Source organism: Dryobates pubescens, chromosome 29, assembly GCF_014839835.1.
Source record: "Dryobates pubescens isolate bDryPub1 chromosome 29, bDryPub1.pri, whole genome shotgun sequence".
In the NCBI taxonomy this organism is placed as follows: Eukaryota; Metazoa; Chordata; class Aves; order Piciformes; family Picidae; genus Dryobates; species Dryobates pubescens.
In genome coordinates, this window is record NC_071640.1 from 11111760 (window position 1) to 11138812 (window position 27053).

The 27053-nt window shown below is 51.0% G+C and overlaps 1 protein-coding gene across 1 annotated transcript in view; it reads right to left on the reverse strand.

Moving 5' to 3' along the window:
- CACNA1B (calcium voltage-gated channel subunit alpha1 B) overlaps positions 1-27053 on the reverse strand; it is a 432602-nt gene that overhangs the window by 393506 nt on the left and 12043 nt on the right. Inside the window, exon 3 of the mRNA XM_054174438.1 lies at positions 24591-24730. Coding sequence (XP_054030413.1) covers positions 24591-24730 — 140 coding nt within the window. The remainder of the gene's footprint in view (positions 1-24590; positions 24731-27053) is intronic.

The window sequence follows — 27053 nt, forward strand, 5'->3', positions numbered from 1 at the left end:
TGTGTAGAACCTGGCACTTGGACTTGTTAAATGCCATCCTGTTGGACTCTGCCCATGATGTTCAGTGCCCAGACTGGATGGGGCTTTGAGCAACCTGATCTACTGGGAGGTGTCCCTGCCCATGGCAAGGAGAGTCGAACTGGATGATCTTTAAGGTCCCTTCCAACCCAAACCATTCAATGCCTTTACCCAATAGCTTTGCCTTTCAAATCTGCTTTCCCTCAGCACCTCAGCTCTATCAATACCTGTGCATGGCAGAAAACCACTGCCTTGATTTATTTTATGGTGGGGTGGGTTCCCCCCCCCCCAAAGCTACAAGCAAGTCAATTCATTTGTACAGCCAAAGCAGTTGCTCCACAGACATTTCCATACCTATCAGACAGCTAAATTTACTTAATTATGGGGGGGAGAAGGCAGCGACAGCAAGAAAGGCTGCACCTGGCAGCAGCCAACCGTCTCTGCTGGCTTCAGGAGCGGCCCCCAAGCCCTCTGAATAGTCTCTGCATTCTTTCATTCACCTGCTCCATGCTGGAACAGGATGTCAGATCTCAGCTTGTACATTTTGTCCCCATCTTCCATCTCCATCTGAAGAAACACAAGCAGCCTGAAAGGGAGAAAGCTGGAAGCTTTAATTACTTCTCTCCCTGTTCGAGAGGCAGCTCCCCTGGATAGGCTGGGTTCCTGGAATCACAGCCCAGTGCCAGGCAGAAAATGAACAGCAAGAGACAGGCTAAACCAAAAAAAAATCAAATAATACAATGGCCTCTCTCCCAGGTGTTTGCCTGAAACTTCTCCTGCTCCCAGGAACACTCTGCTGGGAAGCTGGCTGGGGCTGGCCCCAGGCATCACCCTTTGTCTCCCTGCTGCATGCCTACACCCCGATCCAGCTCATGGATTTAGTGATCCTCCTCACACAAGCCAGCCTCCAGGCCAGATGAGGTGGGAAGTGGCAAGAGGTGGGCTCTGTGCTGCTGAGAAGCTGCTTCCATCATAGCAGAAGGGAAGAGGCTCCCCAGCGGGCACAGGCTGTGGCTCTGCTCCGCAGGCTGCAGGAGAGGCTGCCTCACGCCCCAGCCCCAGCCCCAGCCGCTCCCGCAGGAGCCTCACGAGAGGGACAGCCCTCACCCAGCCCCGAGGTGAGAAAGCAAAGCCTGAGCGATTCACTAACGATTTCCATCAAGTCACCTTCCCAGGGTCTGCAGCATCTCCTGCCCGCTGAGCCCCGGCCCAGCCGCAGGCTGCAGGAGGCGGCTGGCAGCGGTGCCAAGGCAGGGGAGGCAGCCTGGGGAGCTCACGTGGTGTCTTAGCCTTCAGCCCCGAGGGCTGAAGGGTGACAACACACCCACTGAAGCCCTTGGACAGGAGGCAGCTCTGCTGAAGGGTACCAGATCAGCAGTTTTCTACCTGTCGCCCTACGTCAGTGCTTCAGCAAAGGCAAGAGAGAGCTCTTCTCAGCTGCACCTTGGAAGTCCTTCAGTCAAGGCACACAGCAGCATCCACGTGGGTCCTCAGCCCATTCCTCCCCGTGCTTGAGAGATTTTATTGGTTGCTTTTATTCTGCTGAAGTCCCTCATCCCTAAACAGGAAAGCAGACCTAAGCTTGACCCGTGGCTTGCTGGTGAAGATGAGGACCTGTGCTCCACATGGCAGCAGTGTGACAAATGGTAGCTCACAGCTGTGCATTGAATAAGATTGGAGAGGATGGTGAACTGCAAACTAGGAATTAGAGGTGAAGACATTGTCCAGTGCAGGCAGGATGGGAACAGCATTCTCTGACCATTGGGGCAATGAAGATGGTGAAGGGTCTGGAGAAGAGGTCTGGTGAGGAACAGCTAAGGGGCATGGGGGTGTTCAGCCTGAAGAAGCTGAGGGAGAGCTTCTGGCTCTCTACAACTCCCTGAGAAGAGGCTGGAGCCAGGTGGGGGTTGGTCTCCTCTCCCAAGTAACAAGTGACAGGACAAGAGGAAATGGCCTCAAGCTGCACCAGGGGAGGTTTAAAGTTGGACTTGAGAAGAAACTTCTTCACTGAAAGGGTTCTCAAAGACTGGCACAGGCTGCCCAGGGAGGTGACTGAATCCCCATGTCTGGAGGTGTTGAAAAGAGGCAGAGATGTGGTGCTGAGGAACATGGTTTAGCCCTAGCCTTGGCAGAGTTAGAGAGTGGTTGGACTGGATGAGCTTAAAAGGTCTCTTCCAACCAAAACAACTTTATGATGATGATTTCAGACAGCCACACAACCTCCCTTACTTAGGATGCTCCAATGTTTTTGCCTCAGTATCACAGTATCACTAAGGTTGGAAGAGACCCCAAGGATCATCAAGTCCAACCTGTCTCTACAGACCTCACAACTAGACCATGGCACCAAGTGCCACGTCCAAACTCCTCTTGAACACCTCCAGGTCTCAAGCACCTGGGCAGTGCTGTTATTTCCCAGATGGGGCCAAGTGACCCAGCTTCTAGTGGCCATCACACAGCAAAGCTCATCTCCACTCACCCAGGCTGGTGTCCAGCCACTGGGTGGGTTTGGGCCCAGACCATGGACCGTTTGCCACATGGCAGCAGAAGCTCATGGACATACTACAATGCCAGCAGCAAGGAGCACCACAGGTCTCTAAGGTGGCAGATATCTGCTGTGCAGAGTTGGATGCCTTCAGAAGCTACCAGAGCTGAGAGTGATGCTGGGGTGATTTCAGGCAAGGAGCCCAACAGCATGGTTGGGGCAGCATCTACCACAGGGCAAGAGGATTACTCCCTCCTGACCCCAGTGACAACAGGTCTACACCACGGTGCAGAACATCTCCCATCTGTTCCTGAACAGCTTGGGCAGCTTCCACAGAGCTAATACCAAAGACCAGGCTTGGTCCATCCGTGTGCCTGGGAGGATGAAGCAGAGCAACTGCCTGCAGTGCCAAGGGCCCTGTTTTGCAAAGTCACTTCTCCTGCTCCCATCCATATTTGAGAAGGTCTCCAGCAGAGCCCCATTACTGTAATTGATTTTTAATGGCATTCTCCAAGAGATGATGTGAGGATTTTAACAGCCTATTAGGTGGAAATTAAAGCTCACCCAAACCTTCCTGCCTAGGAGCTCAGGTTTCCAAAGATGCCAGGGGAGGGCTACTCTGCTCCCATTAATGGGCAAGGAGGTACAGCAGGGACCTGAAGGGCTACAAAGATGAGCAGAGGCCTGGAGCACCTCTCCTGTGAGTGAGGACAGGGTGAGAGAGTTGGGGTTGTTCAGTTTGGAGAAGACACTGCTCAAAGGAGACCTTATTGTGGCCTTCCAGTATCTGAAGGGGGCTACAAGAAAGCTGGGAAGGGACTTTTGAGGGTGTCAGGGAGTGATAGGACTGGGGGGATGGAACAAAACTAGAAATGGGGAGATTGAGATTGGCTGTGAGGAAGAAGTTGTTCCCCATGAGGGTGGTGAGAGCCTGGCACAGGCTGCCCAGGGAGGTGGTGGAAGCCTCCTGCCTGGAGGTGTTTGCAGCCAGGCTGGAGGTGGCTGTGAGCAACCTGCTGTAGTGTGAGGTGTCCCTGCCCATGGCAGGGGGATTGGAACTGGCTGAGCCTTGAGGTCCCTTCCAGCCCTGACAATTCTATGACACTAATTCCCCATACTCCATCCCATGTGACATGGATCCCACCACTGCTATTCCACCCCACGTAGCATTGATCCCATCACTGCTACAGACCAGAGGTTTGCAGTTACAAGGGAAGGTTTTCTCACCCTTGCCCCACAAGCAAGACCAGAGGGAAGCCCTAGAGTGAGCAGAAGAGCTGGGGATCTTCCAGGGTTTGGGGAAAAAGAAAAAGAACAAGAAAGAAAAGCCCTGTTCTGCTTGCTTTTGTTCTCTGGGCTCCTTCATACCAAGCAGACATTGGCTGATTTCTCAGATCAGGCCTTGGAAACCCAAACAGCTGAACCTGGCAAGGGGCTCCAGCCAATGGCCTCAGCAATGCTTGTGCTGCAGTAAACCCCTCCAGCCTCCTCCTGTGGACAGAGAAACCAGGCAAGGATTTCCAGCCTCTCCCTCTTACTCACTCCCTGAATGTACCAAAGGCTACCCATGGCCCAAGCAATTAAAAACCAGGACATCATAGGGGAAAGTTCTTCCCAGAGAGAGCTGTTGGCCACTGGGATGTGCTGCCCAGGGAGGTGGTGGAGTCTCCATCCCTGGAGGTGCTCTAGAGGGGATTGGATGTGGCACTTGGAGCCATGGTTTAGTAGTCATGAGGTGTTGGGTGACAGCTTGGACTTGATCTTTGAGGCCTTTTCCAACCTTGTTGATTCTATGGTCTCTAGGGCCCCTTCCAATTGAAGCCAGCCTGTGATTCCTCCCTCTTGAAAACTGAAGATGATGGTGGTCTTGGCTGACAGGTTGGACTTGATGATCTCTGAGGTCTTCTCCAACCTTATTGATTCTATGATTATCCTGAAGGACTGTCCTGGCCATGGGTGACATTCTGCCCTCTATCCAGTCACAGTATCACAGTATAACCAAGGTTGGAAGAGACCCCAAGGATCATCAAGTCCAACCTGTCCCAACAGACCCCACAACTAGACCACGGCACCAAGTGCCACGTCCAGTCTCCCCTTGAACACCTCCAGGGACAGTGACTCCACCACCTCCCTGGGCAGCACATCCCAATGACCAACGACTCACTCGGTGAAGAACTTTTTCCTCACCTCGAGTCTAAACCTCCCCTGGCACAGCTTGAGACTGTGTCCCCTTGTTCTGGTGCTGGTTGCCTGAGAGAAGAGACCAACCCCTTCCTGTCTACAACCACCTTTCAGGTAGTTGTAGAGGGCAATGAGGTCACCTCTGATCCTTCTTTTCTCCAGGCTAAACAACCCCAGCTCCCTCAGCCTCTCCTCACAGGGCTGTGCTCAAGGCCTCTCCCCAGCCTTGTTGCCCTTCTCTGGACACCTTCAAGTGTCTCGATGTCCCTTCTGGTCCAGCAAAAGTGGAGCCATCCCTTTTGGATTGGGGTCTTTGGGGGGGGGGCGGGTAGGTGGTTCTCCAACAAATCAGTGACAAGACTTCTGGACATTTTGCCTCCAAGCATGTCACCTCCCCCAAAGGTCCAATCCTTCCTCAGGTTCAGATCTGACAGACACCCACAGTTGCAGTCCCCCCTGTGTGGCACGCCAGCCTCTTAACACATTCCCCGTGGTACACGAGCGCTGAGCTCCATGCAAGGTTCTCCCACTCACTGTGAGTGAGCATCTGCATTTCTAGAGGATTATGCTGTTACCATCTATTTTACTTCTGATTCAAATTCTCCTCACTTGATTTCAACATTCTTTTTTATGCCCCCCCCCTCCCCCCCCACTTCTCCAGACTTATTTTTACTTCTTTTTGAGGCATTTTAAACTCTCCTCTCACCACTCTCAGCCTGCCTTTCCTCCACTAGTACTGGGCAAACTGGGGGACCATCATCACCTTCAGTTTTCAAGAGGGAGGAATCACAGGCTGCCTTCAATTGGAAGGAGCCCTAGAGATCATAGAATCAACAAGGTTGGAAAAGACCTCAAAGATCATCAAGTCCAAGCTGTCACCCAGCACCTCCTGACAGCTAAACCATGGCTCCAAGTGCCACATCCAATCCCCTCTTGAGCACCTCCAGAGACAGTGACTCCGCCAACACCCTGGGCAGCACATTCCAATGGCCAATTACTCTTTCTATGAACTTTCTCCTCATCTCCAGCCTAAGCCTCCCCTGGCACAGCTTGAGGCTGTGTCCTCTTGTTCTGGTGCTGCTTGCCTGGGAGAAGAGACCAACCCCCACCTGGCTACAACCTCCCTGCAGGGAGTTGGAGAGAGCAAGAAGGTCTCCCCTGAGCCTCCTCTTCTCCAGGCTAAGCAACCCCAGCTCCCTCAGCCTCTCCTCCCAGGGCTGTGCTCCAGACCCCTCCCCAGCTTCGTTGCCCTTCTCTGGACACCTTCAAGTGTCTCAATGTCCTTCTTAAATTGAGGGGCTCAGAACTGGACACAGGACTCAAGGTGTGGCCTAAGCAGTGCTGAGCACAGGGCACAATGACTTCCCTGCTCCTGCTGGCCACACTGTTCCTGATGCAGGCCAGGATGCCATTGGCCTTCTTGGCCCCCTGGGCACACTGCTGGCTCATGTTCAGCCAGCTGTCAATCATCTACTCCAATCTCTCTGCATTGGCAGGGACACCTTCCACCAGCCCAGGCTGCTCAAGGCCTCCTCCAACCTGGCCTTGAGCACTTCCAGGGAGGAGGCATCCACAGCCACCCTGGGCAGCCTATTCCAGAGTCTCACCACCCTCATACTGAAGAGCTTCTTCCTACAATCCAGTCTAAACCTACTCTTCCTCAGCTTAAAACCATTCCCCCTTGACGTATTGTTGGACACCCTGATGAAAAGTCCCTCTCCAGCCTTCCTGTAGGATCCCATCAGGTATTGGAAGGCAGCACTAAGGTTCCTTCAGAGTCTTCTTCAGGCTGAACACTCCCCAGCTCCCTCAGCCTGTCCTCACAGCAGAGGTGCTCCCGCCCTTGGATCATCTTTGTGGATGCAAGAGAAATGCAATGGCTCATGAGGGATCATGAGTACAAGCCCTGGGAGGAGACACTACAGGAGCTGGGGTTACTTAGCCTGGAGAAGAGGAGGCTCAGTGGAGACATCATTGCTCTCTCCAACTACCTGAAGGGAGGTTGTAGCCAGGTGGGGGTTGGTCTCTTCTCCCAGGCAAGCAGCACCAGAACAAGAGGATACAGTCTCAAGCTGTGCCAGGGGAGGTTCAGGCTGGAGGTGAGGAAAAAGTTCTTCCCAGAGAGAGTTGTTAGCCATTGGGATGTGCTGCCCAGGGAGGTGTTGGAGTCCCCATCCCTGGAGGTGTTCAAGAGGGGATTGGATGTGGCACTTGGAGCCATGGTTTAGTTGTCAGGAGTTGTTGGGTGTCAGGTTGGACTTGATGATCTCTGAGGTCTTTTCCAACCTTGTTGATTCTGTGATGAAAAAAAAATCTTTTCAGTAGCCAGTGACAGGGGCAAAGAATCACAGGACACCCAAAAATCCTACTCCATTATCCAGCCTGCCAGGCAAGAGAACTGAAAGCACTACCCTTGATCTCTCAGGTACAGCACTATCTGCTGCTATAGTCTCATGTTCTCTCATACCTCCCAATTAAAGGAAGGAAATTGGATCATGCTGAGCTTCCTTTGTTCTTTTCACCTCTTGTGAAAGTCAAGGGTTAGCATCATTTTATACCTGTTATAATTAGCTTTAATGTTGTAACCTGGGGCGGGGGGACCCCTGCAGTGTGCTTTTAACCACAGACTGCAGTGAATCATGGAGTACTCTTCCCCTTTCCCCCAACTGGAAGCCAAGTTTTGTCTTTCCAAATGTCCTTACAGTGCACCTAACCCTTTTCAGTTCATTATTCAGTGCTATAGCAAAATAATTTAACCACACAACAAGCTCAGGGTTCACCCTGCCAGTCCAGGCTAGGCCATCAGTTTGGTCACAGAACTTCAGGAGTTTCATGGCTTGGCTGAAAATGACCCTGAGGATCACTGAGTCCAACCATAACCCAACAGCTCCCCCTGAACAAGTGTCAGACCACGTCTCTAAGCACCTCATCCAAATGTCTTCTGAACATCTCCAGGGAAGGTGACTCCACCACTGCCTGGTGATCCTCTCAGTGATGACATTCTCCCTTAATATCCAATCTAAGCCTCCCCTGGTGCAACTTGAGGCCATTTGTCATGCTTCTGCCCAGGAAGTGGCTGCACAAAGCTTGCATTTGGCAGCAGAAGAGAGGAAAGGTAAAATTCCAGCACATTTCTCAGGGTAGAGATAATCTGCATGGATCAGTGATGAGGATGTTATCAGCTAAATGGGTTTGGACTGATACAGGATCACTCCCATGGAGCACATGGCTGTGAGCTTTTGAAGAGAGTGGGATTAAAAAGACACATAAGGAGTGCTGGACTTCAGTCTTTGTCCTGCAGCCAGGATACAGTGGTTGGCATCTTTACAGTGGTTGGCATCTTGAGGCTTTCATCTCAGCTTTCCCCTAGACCTATCTCTGGTGACCATCAAGAGAGGTGCTACCCATTTACTACCCAATGGACCAGCCAAACCCACAGGCTTCTTACACAGCTCTTGGCTGCTACCCCTCACCCAGCACCCAAGGCCAGGCAAGCAGCAGAGATTTGTCTTTGGCATTGGGCAGGAGGTTTGTTAACACTCCTACCCAGCAGGAGAGTTCTGGTGCCTGACTTCTAGCAGCTGGATGTTTTCAGGTCTGACTGAAACCTCATTTAGGACAGGGCCCCCCTCTGAGAAGATAATTTCACCTGCCACAACCTTCTTCCACATACCAAACCTTGCAAAGGTTGGAGACCACAGCTGAGGGAAGCTCTCTCCCCCTACAGCAAGGTCAAGGTAATGTTCCACCATAAAGAGAGCAGTAACCCCTCTGCAGCAGCTGGCCTGATGGTGCCAGGCCTCACTGCTGTACAAAACCAGAGCCCCTTCATCAAAGTGGCAACCCACATTAGTAGAAACCACCTTGAATTCATTTTCAATGAGGGGCAATTTCCAAAGCCAGATCTTCCCTGGAGCTCGGGCTTGCAGGCTTTGAGGGCACACTTAGCACAGCAATGGAGTGCTGGAGTTTCTCTCTAAGCTGTGGCACAGGCTCACAAGACAATGATTGAGCTTTAAACCAGAGGTGAGGTGATGGAGCACCACTGCTCCTATTGGTATCATTCCATGGAGATAAATACCAAGTGCAGCCTGGCCATCCAGAGCTGTATTTGCTGGGTCCTGCTGAAACAAGGCTGCATTGCTGTTCCAGAGTCCTGGGCTCCAGCATGATTCAGAAGAAATGACAAGATCAAGAGAAAGACAATTATGAAACAGCCTCTTCACATCTCCACCTAACTTACTTCAAGGGAGCACCATGGACAGGGCCTAATCATCCTCCTTCAGAAACCCATTTCCCCTCTCATGACTCCGCAGATGATCTCCAGGCTCCTTGGGTCTCAGGACCAAAACCAAGAGCATTTCAGCTGAAGCAAGCCCTTGTGATGAGTTCCATGAGTTAATTACATTTCCATTAGCAAAGAAGTTCTAAAACTTCCCAGCTCTTTCCTGATGCTTTCAGAATCCTGTCAAAAATAGAGAGAGGAAGTCATGTTTCCCTCTTTCTCCTTTATCTATCTCACCCTCTGGAGACTTCTCTTAACTCTCTCACCCTTTTCATCTCTCCTTAAATAGACATTTCTTCAACCTTTTAATCATTTTCACAGCCTTCCTCCTAAGCTCCCATGCCCAAACTTCATTCCAGGATGCTGGTTCAGGATGTTTGAGATGGGGAACTAAGCCAAAAGACAGTTCAATCTCTCAGACTTGCCTTTCCCCCTCCCCCCCCCCCCCCTTCTTTTTATTTTTAACTGGAAAACAAGCCAAGAGTTCCAATTTAACTTCTTAGCCCTCTTTGAATCAGAACCAAGCTAGATCCAACCAAGTATGTCTGATTTACAGTTCAGTTTGAGAGCTTTCCAGAACAAGGACATTCAGTAGCAGAAAAAGTTTTCATCTCCTTTAAGCAGCTCATTTGTGTCCTGCACTCCTTCACCTCTCCATCCCCCCATGGGCCACCAACATGCTCCTAAACCCTTGGTCTAACCCTGGGTGCTTCCTGTTTGGCAGATCCCTGCAGGGAGCTTTAATAATAATAATAAACCAGGTTGGAAGAGACCTTCAAGATCATCGAGTCCAACCCCTCAACCAGTCCAACACCACCTAAACAACTAACCCATGGCACCAAGCACCCCATCAAGTCTCCTCCTGAACACCTCCAATGATGGGGACTCCACCTCCCTAGGCAGCACATTCCAATGGGCAATCTCTCTCTCTCTGTATAGAACTTCTTCCTAACATCCAACCTAAACCTCCCCTGGCACAGCCTGAGACTGTGTCCTCTTTTTCTGGTAGTGGCTGCCTGGGAGAAGAGACCAACATCCATCTGTCTACAACCTCCCTTCAGGGAGTTGGAGAGAGCAAGGAGGTCTCCCCTGAGCCTCCTCTTCTCCAGGCTAAGCAACCCCAGCTCCCTCAGCCTCTCCTCCCAGGGCTGTGTTCCAAACCCCTCACCAACTTTGTTGCCCTTCTCTGGGCTCGTTCCAGCAAGTCAACCTCCTTCCTAAACTGAGGGGCCCAGAACTGGACACAGGACTCGAGGTGCAGCCTAACCAGTGCAGTGTACAGAGGCAGAATGACCTCCCTGCTCCTGCTGGCCACACTGTTCCTGATGCAGGCCAGGATGCCATTGGCCCTCTTGGCCGCCTGGGCACACTGCAGGCTCATGTTCAGCCTACCATCAACCAGCACCCCCAGGTCCCTCTCTGCCTGGATGCTCTCAGCCACTCTGCCCCCAGCCTGTAGCACTGCCTGGGGTTGCTGTGGCCAATGTGCAGAACCCTGCACTTGGATGTGTTAAGTCTCATGCCATTGGACTCTGCCCATCTGTCCAGCCTGTTGAAGTCCCTCTGCAGAGTCTCTCTACCCTCCAGCAGATCAACTCCTGCCCCCAGCTTTTACACATTTAAAGACACTAAGGCAGGGAATCTTTTTTCACCTCTCTCCAGAAACATCCCCAAGGAGCAGCCTTCACCACAGCTCCAAAGATAATTATGGTCTGGGTGTGAGAAGCTGGGAGTAGCCCTCTCCTCTTTGGAGAGCCCAGCATACAACTTCTATTCCCAGGGAAGCACAGCACCACTCCAGTCTGTACTTCTCATCTTTCTCTTGCTTAAATCTTACACAGCTCAACATGAGCTGACTTGGACTGAGCCAACAGCCAAGCCCATTCCTGTCTAAAGCCTGGGGCTTAAACTCAGGGTTGACCTGACCTTCCTCCTTCAAAGGAATGGTTTTAAGGGTCCACAGCTGATCAAGAGACTCACCTGCACATACACACATCCCTCTGTAGCCAGCTCTTGAAACCAACACATCTTTTCCAGCACTGACAGCAATAATCAGAGAATTTGGAGGGGGACTAGAAAAGACCTCTAAGACAGAGCCCAGCCTTCAACCCAACTCCACCATGGCCACTAAACCATGTCCTCAGGTGCCATGGCCACACATTTCTTGGACCCCTCCAGGGCTGGGGACTCCACCACCTCCCTGGGCAGCCTGTGCCAATCCCTGACCACTCTTGCAGCAAAGACATCTTTCCTAACCTCCAAATTAAACCTCCCCTGGCACAATTTCAGGGCACTTCCCCTCTTTTATCACAGAAGAATATAAGAATATCCACCAGAAAAACTTGACCTGTTGCCTCACTATTCCACCCTGGGATCACTGATCAAATCAGGGTTTCATTTATTCATCAAAAATAATGAAAGGTGATTTTCCTGACCACCAGCAGAGAGGAAAATGGAGGAGAAAGGAGACACACAGCCTTATGCTTATTGCCAGCCATTGATTTAGCTAATGCTGACCATGCCACGAGGGAAAGAGTTCTCATACATATTTGAAGAGGTGGCCATGCTCCTTTGTAAGCATCAAGCAACTTCCCAAACCCTCTGGCTCACACTACAGGTTTGCCACATGTGGGATGCACAACTTCTCAGCCTAAGCTGAGCCAGAAGTCACAGTATCACTAAAGTTGGAAGAGACCTCACAGATCGAGTCCAGCCTGGCACCACAGACCTCATGACTAGACCATGGCACCAAGTGCCACATCCAATCCCCTCTTGAACACCTCCAGGGATGGGGACTCCACCACCTCCCTGGGCAGCACATCCCAATGATGAACGACTCGCTCAGTGAAGAACTTTCTCCTCACCTCCAGTCTAAACTTCCCCTGGCACAGCTTGAGACTGTGTCCTCTTGTTCTGCTGCTGCTTGACTGGAAGAAGACACCAACCCCCTCCTGGCTCCAACCTCCCTTCAGGGAGTTGTAGAGAGCAATGAGGTCACCCCTGAGCCTCCTCTTCTCCAGGCTAAGCAACCCCAGCTCCCTCAGCCTCTCCTCAGAGCTGTGCTCCAGACCCCTCCCCAGCTTTGTTGCCCTTCTCTGGACACCTTCAAGTGTCTCGATGTCCTTCTTAAACTGAGGAACCCAGAACTGAACACAGGACTCAAGGTGTGGCCTAAGCAGTGCTGAGCACAGGGCACAATGACTTCCCTGCTCCTGCTGGCCACACTGTTCCTGATGCAGGCCAGGATGCCATTGGCCTTCTTGGCCACCTGGGCACACTGCTGGCTCATGTTTAGGCAGCTGTCAATCAGCATCCCCAGGTCCCCCTCTGTTTGGGAGCTCTCAGCTCTCTCTGACCCCAGCCTGTAGCTCTGCCTGGGGTTGTTGTGGCCAAAGTGCAGCCCCTGGCACTTGGACTTGTTGAATGCCATCCTGTTGGCCTCTACCCATCTGTCCAGCCTGTCTGCCCTCTGCAGAGCCCTTCTGCCCTCTAACTGACCGACATCTGCTCCCAGCTTGGTGTCATCTGCACATTTGCTGATGGCTGACTCAATGCCCTCATCCAGATCATCAATGAAGGTATTAAAGAGGATGGGGCCCAGCACTGATCCCTGCTCCACGCAACGAACGCTGCCCTGATTCATCCTACAGCCCCTGGCATTCCTGGATTCATCCACTGAGCATCCCCTTCCTTCCATCCCAGTTCAGATTCTTCAGCATAGAGAAGATCCATTCATAGCTGAAATTAAGCAAAGAGCCTAAACTTGGCATTGAAAAATCATCTTCAGGTACTGACCCTAGAGCTTGAGTTACCTATACCGAGACCTCAGCCACTCATCCTCCCAGTTCCACCTTCTAGCACTGAAGGCTTGTGCTGACAGGAGGGTCCCACACACCTTGATAATAGATCAGAAAGAACAAAATGGAAGATCCATTTTCCACCTCCAACAAGCTCCCCTTGTATTTTCAGGGAGCCCTGTGGAAGGCAATGGCCACAAAGCACCCAAACCCTTTGGGATAAGTTGTGGATCCAAGGATGCATGTGCAAAGGAGACACCATTGCTCCTAGCACTCAGGTTAGATTACAACTGAAAACTACTCTAATCTTCTGAATTCTCATTCTTTTCCACAGTCACAGCCAGGTTCTTATCACCTCACAAGAGCAGACACTTTGCCATCAAAATCTCGCCACTTGGGAACTGAGACACAGCAGCACAAACATTTGAGAAACAGCAGCCTGAGCAGCCTTGCACAGCTCTCCTCAGCTAATCATAGAACCATAGAATGGGAGGGGTTGGAAGGGACCTCTGAAGATGATGGAGTCCAACCCCCTACCAAAGCAGGATCCCCCAGGAACACATCCAGATGGGTCTTGAAAGTCTCCAGCGATAAGGACTCCACCACCTCTCTGGGCAGCCTGCTCCAGGCCTCCAGCTCACAGTAAAGAAGTTTCTCCTCCTGTTCAGGTGGAGCTTCCTGGGTTCCAGTTTGTGCCCATTGCCCCTTGTCCTGTCACAGGGCACCACTGAAAAGAGCCTGGCCCCTGCTTGACACTCACCCTTCAGATATTCATAAACATTGATATGATTCCCTCTCAGTCTTCTCTTCACCACAGAGAGGACTTGGCTGCTCTCATTGAGCAGGGGGCTCTCTCTGTCCGTTTTTTCACCTGAGAAGCATGAAGACAAACTTTAGATCTCTCCACAGCTGTTGTTTCAGTTTTGAATCCCTAGAATTCACACCCAGCTGCAACAGCAGCTAGAGATGCAATGCTTCTCACCTCTAGGGAAGAGCAAGCAGTCAAACAAATGCCCACACTACATCATCCCTAAGGCAAGATCAGATATTTGGAGCAGACCATAAGGTCCAGAGTCCTTTCCTCACCTTCAGTCTCCACCACTGATTTTGCACAGTCCAGCTGGTCCCTTCAACAGAAGGCAATATTTCCTGCCTCCAACTTCCCTTTGAGAGCCATAAACATCTCAAAAAGGCTGTCTGGACTCTGGACTAACGATCCTGCCTGGCTGTGATGCGAAGTCCCTTTGCTTGGGACAGCTGCTCGCCCTTAGCAACTGCCCAAATTCACCTCCTGCAAGGCAGGGAGATGTAAGCTGGGCAGCAGCAAGAGAAGCAGAGCCAGCAGGGCCAGGGAGGGGATTCTCCCCCTCTGCTCCACTCTGCTGAGACCACACCTGGAGCTCTGTGTCCAGTTCTGGAGCCTCTGTTACAGGAAGGATCTGGAGGTGCTGGAAAGTGTCCAGAGAAGGGCCATGAGGATGAGCAGAGGGCTGGAGCTGCTCTCCTGTGAGGACAGACTGAGGGAGTTGGGGCTGTTCAGTTTGGAGAGGAGAAGGCCCCAAGGAGACATAATCATGGCCTTCCAGTATCTGCAGGGGGCTACAGGAAAGCTGGGGAGGGACTTTTAAGGGTGTCAGGGATTGATAGGACTGGGGGGGATAGAGCAAAACTAGAAATGGGGAGATTGAGATTGGATGTTAGGAAGAAGTTGTTCCCCATGAGGGTGGTGAGAGCCTGGCACAGGTTGCCCAGGGAGGTGGTGGAAGCCTCATCCCTGGAGGTGTTTGCAGCCAGGCTGGAGGTGGCTGTGAGCGACCTGCTGTAGTGTGAGGTGTCCCTGCCCATGGCAGGGGGGTTGGAGCTGGCTGAGCCTTGAGGTCCCTTCCAGCCCTGACAATTCTCTGATTCTAAGCACCCTCAGGTGATGTCTGATACTCCCCTCTTTGTAAATAGAAAAGCTTCAAGGGAGCATAAACAGGCAGGAAACACAGAAAGCAGAGCAAGGTGGAGACTTCAAGTGTTTGTTTCCTGCCTCTCTGGAGCAGAGCTCTTTGTCCGTGCCCTAACTTGCTGGCTCCTTGTTGTGCAGTCCCCTCGTTTATCAGCTCCCATGCCAGGTGCTCAATACCTTGCAGTCACTTCTAATAAAGTAAGAGAGATGCACATCAATCTCATTATCTTTTTGCCCTTGAGAAGTACTCTGACCTGAAACATTTGATTTGCCACAACCAGAGCAGAGCCATGCTGCAAGGAGACCTTCTGTCAGGGAAGAGGCACCCACCCCACCCCACCCCACCTGCAGGTCCTCTGAGGGGCTGTGACCATCTGTAGCCTCCTTGGAAGCACAGCTCTGAGACCTCCTCTGCTCAGGAAAGTCTCCTTCTAATTTAGCAGCCAGCCACACAACTACACACCCACCTGCTTAGCTCAACCTGTGTCTACCCACCCCCACCAAAAATCAATGCACAAAAGCCACTCTAGGTAGCAAAACAGAGACATGAGCCCTGATTAGCACTCCAACAGGCTCAGCAGGGCCCAGGACCCCCTTTGCTAGGAGAAATGAGCCCAGAGGGAAAGCAAGCTCCAGTTCCCAAGGAGCCTGCTGCCCCACTGGGAAAACCTGGCTGCAGTTTGGCATGAAAGGAAACAGGAACCCTTGCCAAGGCAGGTTTAGAGCCCATAAATCCCTTCTCCCTCTCCAGCATCTTCCCCTTTGAAGGGAAGAACTTCAGCTCCCCAAGAGCCCATAAGGCCAAGGGACAAATAAATAGAAGTAAGAGAAGTAAATTGGCTATTCAAACTAAAACCTCATCCCCCCTTTTCCCTTCCATTCCCACTCATTTGCCCTGCCTCAAAATAAGCCCAGGTGCTTTCCCCCATTACTGCCCCATACTGGGGCCACCTTGCACTCAGAACAGGTAAATTCCCTTTGCCTTGTCCAGTTCTTTGATCTGATTTGATTTCAGAAGCTCCCCTTAGCTTTTCTGAGCCAACAATTATCCATCCATCACTGGGGCATAAAAGAAATTGAAAACAAGGATTAGCTCCATCGAAATCTATAGAGGTTTGGCTCTTGCATGACTCATGGTCAATGTTAATAGCAATCAGCCTCAGTCCTCCACCACCACCCCTACTGTGTAACCAGGCAAACAGGGTTGCTCCTTTCCTTCGTGGCAGCTCATCAAGATGAAGCTTGGCCCTCTCCAAGTGGCCACTTCCCCCACTCCTGTTGCTGCTGAGCTTTGCTTTCTAGCACAGAAGTGACAAAAGCTCCAGGCTGGGAAAGCAGAGAGAAACCTTCATTTCCCTGCCCCTTGACCCTTTGTTCCCAAGGTGTCTGGATCTAAAGCCTACAAGCAAAGCAGTGATCACGATGCTGGCAGGGCACCCAAAGGGGTTTCATTCATCTTAATCTTGCTTTTCAAAAGTGGTGATGCCCTACAGCCCTTTGGGGGTGACAAGATTGAGGTGTTGTGAGGAGGACACAGGAGGCAGTCACACAGGACCCCATCATTCAGATGCCCCAGTCCAAGGGCTTTTGAATGCACAGGAGCATGCCTGTGAAGAAAAAAATGCTACAGAATATGATCATCTGTGTATTTAACACCTTTAGGAATCCCAACCTTTAAGCAGACTTCTACTTGCCAAATACTTCCACAGTCACATCTCACTCCACACTGTCAGAGGTACATCTACCTTGAACTGAAAGGCCAGGGGTCCATAGCCTGCTGCACAGACCAGGCTGGGTGGTTCTCATGCCGCTCCCTTTGACAGTCATCACTGCAACCAAGGCTGCTGCTCCTCATACACTGCACCAGGAATAGCATCTCAGACTGCCCACATGCTAAGATGATCCTGGTGACTAGCAAAACGAACATCAAAGATGAACAGGTCTTTATTATGCTACTAAATGAGTTCCCTTCCAAGTGATGAGCATCACCAGGCAGGAGCTAGGAGCACATTTCTCAGGCATCCAGACAATCAGGATAACTCTAGCCTCTGTAATTTGTTCCTGACAGACCAAAACATCAGCAACAGCACAGAGACTTTGTGCACATCATTTGGCACCTCCAGACCTGGCACACTCTGTCTCTGCCAGTCCCACCCAGAGATCCAGGCAGCAGATCCAACTGGCTCAAGAAGCTCCCCAGGACTCTTGGAGAGTGTTTATTCCAACCTGACTGAAAGCCAAAGAAATATTACCTCTGCTCACAAAGGACAGAGCAGGATCCTCTCAAGTGCTCCATTTATTTATACCAGGCTGTGGTCACTGCTTCCAAAAGGTCATGAGAGAATTAGGTAAGGAGCAGAGCAACCATGGAGGTCAGTAGAGCACAGGAAAGCTCTCTGGTCAAGGGCAGCAAAAGACCCCATCTCTGACTAGGGAAATGCTAGAGACTGATAAAACCACAATCATGCAGAAAAAGGAATGATTGCTCTCCAGGCCTTGCTATCCAACACCTAGCAGGCACCAGGGGAAATCTCAGGTAGTTAGTGATGCAAAAAGAAAGGGATAAGCATCACCTCTTTGTGTGGTGTGCAATTCAACCATGAGACCCATCACCCAGGATATGATGAGGCCAAAAGTATAAACAGGCTCCAAAACACAACCAGGGACAGTCCCCTTGGACCACAGAGCTTTAAAGCCAGCAGGTCCATATGGGTTTTTTTTCCCCTTAAAAAGTTCCTAGACACCTGAACTTTGGCTAATGAAGAAGATAAGGATCATTTTATCCATGCCTTGGTCTCCATTATTCCCTTCAGCAGCCACCCTATTGCACCAGCTCCAGCTGGAGGGGATGGTTGGAGTTCAACCCAGCAGCTCTTTGGGCTCTTGGCATCCAAAGCCCAGGATACCATGAGAATTCTTCCCATGAACTCCAACAGGAACACATTGGCTGGATGTTAGGAGGAAGTTCTTCCCAGAAAGAGAGATTGGCCATTGGAATGGGCTGCTCAGGGAGGTGGTGGAGTCACCATCCCTGGAGGTGTTTAGGAAGAGCCTGGATGAGGTCCTTGGTGCCATGGTTGAGTTGATCAGGTGGTGTTGGATGATAGGTTGGACTCTATGATCTCAAAGGTCTCTTCCAACCTGTTTTATTCTATTCTATTCTACATTTGAGCCCTTGAGGCCTCACAGCTCCATTCCCTGCCCTCTGAGGGACTTGGATGGAGGGAGGACTTTGTTCCCAAGAGAGCTGTGGATTTCTGAGGTTTCCAGCCCAAGACAGGTTGCAGCAATCAAGCGAGGAAAAAAAGCAAGCCTCTTTACTCCTACCTTGGGAAAAGTGCATTAAGCTCATAGAGTCCCAGGCCAGCTGGGAAATTGCATTTTCCTGTGATTTGGAGCTGCTCATGGAGTGATGTCATCACTGGAGCAAATGCAAACCCATAAACACATGAAAAATGAGATGAGCAGGAGCTATAAAATATCCACGAGAGCAACAGGCAGATCGCGGCAGGGCAGCCTGCCCTCCAGCCTCAGCTACAACTGGAGGAGTTAAGAAGAAATAACTGGGGAGGGATAAAATGAAGTAAAATTCCAGAGCAAACCCCATCCTTCCAGGAGCAGAATCTATTCTTTCCCCAGGCCTTTGTTAGCAGCAAATCCACAGGCTTCCTTGGAAGTAAACAAGCCAGCAGAGCACTGCTGAGGGAAGAATCTGCAGGAGTGCTTTCTGGAACAGCAAACCAAGCTGTTTTGAGCCTTTATCTGTGAGTCTCCAGTTTAGCTCAATAAGATATTGATCCTGGCTTCAGATAGCACAGCCCTGATTTGTTCCCTGATTAACAACTTCTACTGGCTGATTGTGACCCCCCCCCCAAAAAAAAAAGAAATATAAAAGGGGGAAAAAAAAAACCTCATCCATCATTGCAGGTAAATGAAAGACATTAAAATCCATATGTATCACTAATGCCAGCCTGCAGGCATCCAGCTCCCACCAGGAAAAAATAGGTTGGGAAAAGAAAAAGAGGTGGGAAGGGTTAGTGAGTGTGCACTGTAGTGTTTACATAAGGGTGAGTTCGATCAGCGCAGAGCCTTCCCCCACAGCCTCCTCCGGAGCACACCCAGACACTGGCTGGCCTCCTTCCTATGGAAACAGCTAAGGAGAGCAAAGCTGCTCTCTGCTTTCAGGGGCTTCAGCTAAAAGCTGGAAACGAGATCAGGTTTTCTGACATCCATGGAATCGTTAGGGACCTCAGGGATCATCCAGTTCCAACCCCCCCTGCCAGGGGCAGGGACGCCTCGCACTACACTGGAGGTGTTTGGGAAGAGACTGGCTGGGCTGCTTTGTGCCATGGTTTAACTGATTAGATTGTGTTGGATGATAGGTTGGACTCGATGATCTCAAAGGTCTTTTATAGCCTGGTTAATTCTGTTCTGTTCTACATCAGGTTGCTCACAGCCACATCCAGCCTGGCCTTCAAAGCCTCCAGGCTTCCACCACCTCCCTGGGCAACCTGTGCCAGGCTCTCACCACCCTCATGGGGAAGAACTTCTTCCTAACATCCAATCTCAATCTCCCCATTTCTAGTTTTGCTCCATCCCCCCCCAGTCCTATCACTCCCTGGCACCCTAAAATGCCCCTCCCCAGCTTACTTGTAGCCCCCTTCAGATACTGAAAGGCCACAAGGTCATCTCTTCAGAGCCTTCTCTTCAGACTGAACAACCCCAACTCTCTCAATCTGTCTCCACAGGAGAGCAGCTCCAGCCCTCTGCTCATCCTCGTGGCCTGTGCACTGGACAGGATGAGCAGGTACACAGCTCCACGTGCAGGGTCACAAAATGTGTGCTCCTGCTCTCTCCTACTCACATGGGGAAAAGAAGAAAAGGGAACTCAAAAGCCCTCCATAATATAGAGCATCCCTGTGAAACTGAGCTTAGGAACCGAGCACTGCCTCAGAAACATGAAGCAACCTTTCCACCCCCCCCAGCAGAAATCTTGCACATATGGCAAAGCAAAGCTTTCTGAGTAGTAAAATGATATTTGAAAAGCTGCTGTCCTACCTATCTATATTTGTAAGAAGACATTCAGGAGGAGTTCTGCACTTTCCTTTTTATTATTCCCTAATAAATTGCAGAACCTGCTGGATCATTTGTCTGAGCCTGGCAAATCTGAGGCCACCTTCCTTCAGGAGGAAAATGGATTGAAGCTTGAGGAAGGCAGATTTAGACTGGAGATGAGGAAGAAATTCTTTCCAGGGAGGGTGGGGAGACACTGGCACAGGTTGCTCAGGGAGGCTGTGGCTGCCCCCTCCATGGAGGTGTTCAAGGCCAGGCTGGATGAGGCCTTGAGCAACCCGAGCTGGTGGGAGGTGTCCCTGCCCATGGTGGGGGGATTGGAACTGCATGATCTTGAAGATCCCTTCCAACCCAAAGCATTTTATGATCTATGACCCCACAGAAAAGAAAAGAAAATTAAAGCCCCACTTATGTCACCCCCTCAGAGCCCCTCCCTGGAGGAGCTTTGTCAGTGGGAAATGTTCTCCCTCAGCAAGCTGCCTCTAAAGTCACGATGTAGAAATGGCAGGAAAAGGTTTGTCCTAGTAAACAGCCTTGCACAGGCTTCTCCCTGCTAGCTGAGCCAGGGCAGGTGATCAGCAGATCAAAGGGTTTCTGGACAGTGAAGGAAGCCTCAGCCCTAGGCAGAGGAGATGTCGCTTTCTAGCACAGACCCATGGCAACACCGGAGCGAGCGATGAATAAGGATCTAGGAAATTCAGAGCAAAACACAACAGGCTACAGAGGAAGCACTAATTCAATCCCCTGTGTGAAGCTGCAGCTCTTTCAACGTTTTTCTCTCTACTATAGGCCCCTGCACTTCATCACTGGGTTTGGAAATGCAGCCCCAGCTTCAGGAGAGCATTTAGAATTAGAATAGAATTAAGCAGGTTGGAAAAGACCTTTGAGATTATCAAGCCCAACCTATCACCCAACACAATCTAATCAGCTAAGCCATGGCAACAAGTGCCCCATCCAGTCTCTTCCTAAACACCTCCAGGGGTGGTGACTCCACCACCTCCCTGGGCAGCACATCCCAGTGGCCAATCTGTCTTGCTGGGAAGAACTTTCTCCTCACCTCCAGCCTAAGCCTTCCCTGGCACAGCTTGAGACTGTGTCCTCTTGTTCTGGTGCTGGGTGTTTGGGAGAAGAGACCAACCCCCACCTGGCTACAACCTCCCTTCAGGGAGCTGGAGAGAGCAAGAAGGTCTCCCCTGAGCCTCCTCTTCTGCAGGCTAAGCAACCCCAGCTCCCTCAGCCTCTCCTCCCAGGGCTGTGCTCCAGACCCCTCCCCAGCTTTGTTGCCCTTCCAACAACTCAGCATCTTCCCTACACCAACAGCCCCAGGTTCAGGAGAGCATTTCTCCAGCCAAGCACGCCAGCAGCCCTGTTATTTTCAGCAAGGTCCCACGCCCAGGCACCAAAACTCTGGCATGAGCTCAAGCCCCTCGCTAAATCCAACCCTTGAACTCCAGGACCAGAGCTCTGCACTCCCCCGGGGCAGACGGCTCTCGGGTTCGCACTTTTGCCTTCCCTGCGTCGCCTGCCTGCTGGGAAGCCCGCGTACAAGCGGGCTCCACTGGAGCTCAGCGAGTGTCACCACTGGAAACCAGCAGCTCTGACGTTAACAGGGCTGCACTTCAAAAACATCAGAGGCATGTTTTGCAGCTGGCAGTGGGGGGCCTCATTACAGCTGCCTAATCACGGCGCTAGGCCGCAATTAGCGCTCGGCGCTCGAACGGCGCCGGCACGCAGCGCGACCGCAAAGCCAGCGCCGGGGAGATGCTGGTGACACGCCTGCAGCATCACACGTTTGGTGGTGATTCCAGAGGCAGGGCACACACAGACCCCCTGCCACAGCTGCTGCTGGAGAACTTTGAAGCTCTCCCAACCAGACAAGTTTTCTCAGCACTGCTTAGGCCACACCTGGAGTCCTGTGTCCAGTTCTGGGCTCCGCAGTTTAAGAAGGACATTGAGAGACTTGAAGGTGTCCAGAGAAGGGCAACAAAGCTGGGGAGGGGTCTGGAGCACAGCCCTGGGAGGAGAGGCTGAGGGAGCTGGGGTTGCTTAGCCTGCAGAAGAGGAGGCTCAGGGGAGACCTTCTTGCTCTCTCCAACTCCCTGAAGGGAGGTTGTAGCCAGGTGGGGGTTGGTCTCTTTTCCCAGGCAAGCAGCACCAGAACAAGAGGACACAGTCTCTAGCTGTGCCAGGGGAGGCTTAGGCTGGAGGTGAAGAGAAAGTTCTTCCCAGAAAGTAATAAGCCATTGGGATGTGCTGCCCAGGGAGGTGGTGGAGTCCCCATCCCTGGAGTTGTTCAAGAAAGGCTTGGACGTGGCACTTGGAGCCATGGTTTAGCTGTCAGGAGGTGCTGGGTGATAGGTTGGACTTGATGACCTTTGACATCTTTTCCAACCTTATTGTTTCTATTCTATGGTTTTTCCAAAGGAAGTATCTATTTGGATTCTGAGCCTGTGTTTAGCAGACAGTGCCAGCATGGCAAGGGTTGAAGGGGGCCTCTAGAGAACACCCTGTTCAACCCCCTGCTGAAGCAGGGCACTCACAGCAGCTTCCCAGGATCACAATGGCCAGCGTGGGTTTGGAAGCTCTCCGGAGAAGGAGGCTCCACAACCTCTCTGGGCAGCCTGCTCCAGGCACCCTCACACCAACAAAGTTTCTCCTCATGTTCATATGGAACCTCATGGGCTCTAGTCTGTTCCCACTGCCCCTTGTCCTGCCTTCAAAGAGAGTCTGGGACCACCCTCCAACTATTGATCAGGTTAGAGAAGATAGAATTGATGATCTTAAAGGTCTTTTCCAACCTCATTAAGTCCAACCTATCACCCAGCACCATCTAATCAACTAAGCCACGGCACCAAGCACCCCATCCAGTCTCTTCCTAAACACCTCCAGGGATGGTGACTCCACCACCTCCCTGGGCAGCACATCCCAAGGGCTAACAACTCTCTCTGGGAAGAACTTTCTCCTCACCTCCAGCCTAAGCCTCCCCTGGCTCAGCTTGAGACTGTGTCCTCTTGTTCTGATGCTGCTTGCCTGGGAGAAGAGACCAACCCCCACCTGGCTACAACCTCCCTTCAGGGAGCTGGAGAGAGCAAGAAGGTCTCCCCTGAGCCTCCTCTTCTCCAGGCTAAGCAACCCCAGCTGCCTCAGCCTCTCCTCCCAGGGCTGTGCTCCAGACCCCTCCCCAGCATCATCGATATCGTTTATAAACCCACAAATCTGAACCATAACCAAACGATTCTGCTGTGCTTCAGGAAAGCTTTTACCTGTCACCTTAACCTGATACACAGAACTGCTGGAGTCAGCTGAATACAAACATCTGCTTGACTGCCCTGCTGAAGGATAAATCAAGCCAGATGCCACAGCCCTTCCCTAAATCAGGGCCTTGATTTATTGCTTTTACCACACCAAAGGGCACCGCGCTAACCAGGAATTGGAACCTTCCATCAGCACAAATAATTGATTCACCCTGGTAACTCACACTTCCATGCTTCCAGGTATGTAAATTCAATTCTCCTTGTGGCTCCACTGAAATTCCTATTGATCAAACACACCCAGCCCCAGCAGCAGGACTAGCAAGCCCTGCATATTTATTTCCTTCCTCTCAACACCTCAAGAATTCCCTTCGGCGTCTCAATTGCCCTATCACATGGTGCACTGAATGCAAATAGAATTACAGCAATAATCCATCTCATGAACACATTTGGCTATGGATGCAGGACTTTCCCTCCCTAGCAGCATCCTACTCTGCACCACTAACCCAACCAAAGAATGCTCTGTTCTTCACAGGCAAGCAGCAGGGAAGATTGGTGAGCGAGAGCACATCCATCACAAAAGCCAGACACCCCCAGACAAAACTCTCCCCCAGAAATCCTTCACAGGTGAAGGCTGCAGGATCAGGGCCTCATGCAGAGCTTTGGAACATTTCCTTTGCAGCTTTCAAACACAACTTGGAGGCCATAAGTGGCATTTAATGTTTGTGAGCACAACTGGCAGGCCGAAAGTGCTACTTAATGTTTGTGTTTTCATCACCCACTCCGACAGAGATAAGGAAACCATTGCAACATATATAACACCACACAAACACTGCCTTTCCAAGAAAGAAATCAATGCAACATTTCAAACCAGGGTGCAGAGCACAGGGAACATCCTCCTAACATATCCTCTGGAGTTCTCAAGCACAGTTTTAGGCCATAAGTGTTACTTCAGGCTTGCTTTCTCATTAGCCACTTACGTTTCCACAGGTAAAGAAACCACTGCAAGGTGTAACACAACTATCTTGTGAGCCTCCCCCAGAAAGGAATCAATGAAGCCTTTCAAACCCAGGGTACAAAGCACAGGCCACATTTTTCCTTTGAATTATTCTCAGGGAAGTTCTTTTCTTTCCAAGCAGACCAAATTGATTCCTGCAGGAGCTTCACTCGTGTCAGAGCTGTAGCAGCTTAAAAAACGGGATGCATTTGATTCATTAGCTCACACCACCTTGGCTTTTCAAGCCATCCTGTAATGTCAGAAGGCAGATTGATTTAAATCAGGTTCAAGCACCTAGTGCAAAGCCCAGGAAATGTCAGCAAGCATCTGGCCGAGGGACATGCCAACAGAGGCACAAATAAAGAGCCTCAGAACCTCTTTCAGGTGGTTCAAAGAACCCTTTGAAGCGCCTCACTCGGCGTCAGTTAAAGACAATAAGGTCAGAAATGCAGGGGTTTAGCCTTATTGCATTGAAATCACTCACAGCACAGTTGAAAGACAACACAAATCAAAGCAGAGTGCCCCTTCTCCTTCGGGCAAAGGGTGGTAACTTACCCTGTGAGGACCACGACAAAATCCATCACGTTCCAACCGTTGCGGAGGTAAGAGCCTTTGTGGAAAACAAACCCCAGAGCGATGATCTTTATGCCAGCTTCAAAACAAAATATTCCAATAAAGTAGGGCTCAGTGTCATCCTGGAAAAGAATAAAAAGGGGAGGCATCAGGGATGCCCAGAGAAGGGCCATGAGGATGAGCAGAGGGCTGGAGCACCTCTCCTGTGAGGACAGGCTGAGAGAGTTGGGGTTGCTCAGTCTGGAGTAGAGAAGGCTCTGAGGAGACCTCATTGAGGCCTTCCAGTATCTGAAGGGGGCTACAGGAAAGCTGGGGAGGGACTTTTTAGGGGATCAGGGAGTGATAGGATGGGGGGAATAGAGAAAAACTAGAAGTGCATAGATTCAGGAAGAAGTTCTTCCCCATGAGGGTGGTGAGAGCCTGGCACAGGTTGCCCAGGGAGGTGGTGGAAGCCTCATCCCTGGAGGTGTTTGCAGTCAGGCTGGAGGTGGCTGTGAGCAACCTGCTGTATTATGAGGTGTCCCTGGCCATGGCAGGGGGGTTGGAACTGGCTGAGCCTTGAGGTCCCTTCCAATTCTATGATTCTACACCCAATGCTGCTGCACTGGCAGCATGGCTGTCATATAAACAACCCTCTGCACCAACTTCCTGCCCTTTTCAGCTCTCTGAACGGACTCCAAACCAAAAGTTCACTGGAGACATAGAAAAAGAACTTCAATATTATTTATCTGAAGATGAATGTTTGGTTTTGGGGCTAGTTTGGGTTTTTTTGGTTGCTTGTTTTTCTGCTTGGGTGGTTTTGGGGGGGTTGCTTTGTGGTGTTTACCTAGGAAACTCCATCTGGTTTTATGTCAATCGTTTCACCTCACGCTTTCCACCTTCACTTAACACCCTGGAGGGAATTTCAGTGTTGAAATTTTGCTCTAAGGTTATGATTCTACTTGAGATTACCTCCACATGAGGAAAAACTTCTTTACTGTGAGGGTGCTGGAGGAGGCTGCTCAGAGTGGTTGCAGAGTCTCCTTCTCTGGAGACTTTCAAGATCCATCTGGATGTGTTCCTGTGTGGCCTGCCCTAAGACAACCCTGACTTGGCAGGGGGGATTGGACTTGATCTTCATAGGTCCCTTCCAAGCCCTGTGATTCTATTATTTATGTGTTTATTGCCATGGAAGAAAACCTGTGCTTCCCACTTGCACAGCAAGCCTGCAAACACTGGCAGGAAATTGTTTGTTCCTTGTTACATCAGTTCCTCCTTTACTCTTCTGCCTCCATTTTCTCTATTTCCAGTCTCACTTGGTTTCCCTTCAGCCTGTATCTCATTCAAGGAGCAACCCCCACTCCCTCCCTTCACAGCAGGAGCAGTGAGATCTGTGTCTCAGGCCCATGGTGCAGACTAAAGCACACCATGGGATCACAGCTTTGTGTCCTAACTCACTAGAAAGAAAAAGAATCAAGAAGTGTGGCCAGCAGGTCAAGAGAAGTGATTCTCCCCCTCTACTCAGCTCTGGGGAGACCCCACCTGCAGTACTGCCTCCAGTGCTGGAGCCCCTATTACAGGAAGGATCTGGAGGTGCTGGAAGGTGTCCAGAGCAGGGCCAGGAGGATGAGCAGAGGGCTGGAGCTGCTCTCCTGTGAGGACAGACTGAAGGGGTTGGGGCTGTTCAGTCTGGAGAAGAGAAGGCTCCGAGGTGACCTCATTGTGGCCTTCCAGTATCTGAAGGGGGCTCCAAGAAGGCTGGGGAGGGACTGCTCAGGATCTCAGGTAGTGATAGGACTGGGGGGAATGGAATGAAGCTGGAGGTGGGGAGATTCAGGCTGGAGGTGGGGAGGAAGTTCTTCCCCATGAGAGTGGTGAAGCCCTGGAATGGGTTGTCCAGGGAGGTGGTTGAGGCCCCATCCCTGAAGGTGTTTAAGCCCAGGCTGGATGAGGCTCTGGCCAGGCTGATCTAGTGCGGGGTGTCCCTGCCCACGGCAGGGGGGTTGGATCTTGATGATCCTTGTGGTCCCTTCCAACCCTGACTGATTCTATGATTCTAAGCTTAGCCTCCCCAGTTTAACTAAACCTTTCTTGTTTTCCCCCTCTGTGGCACCAACTCCTTCAGCATTATACTTCATTTTGATAAATCTCATGACAAATTCAATGCCAAATGGAAGCATTCACATTTGGAAAGAAGATACAGGCAAGAAATGGGAACAAAGCAAGAGGTGAAAGTAATGGGCATCCATCTCCAGAACATGTTAATTAGCTTTGGCACCTGTACCCAATTTCCAAATGTGCCTCAGCTCCCTGGTTTCAGCTGAAGCCAATGGAAGCAAAGCAGCCCTGCCCCAAATGGAGGCAAATGCCCTAGTTAAGAGATTAGGAATCTTTGTTTTGGTGGCTTCAGCATTTCTGACCAGCAGAGCCAAAGAGCTCAGCTCCTCTTTGGTGCACAGTTGTTTA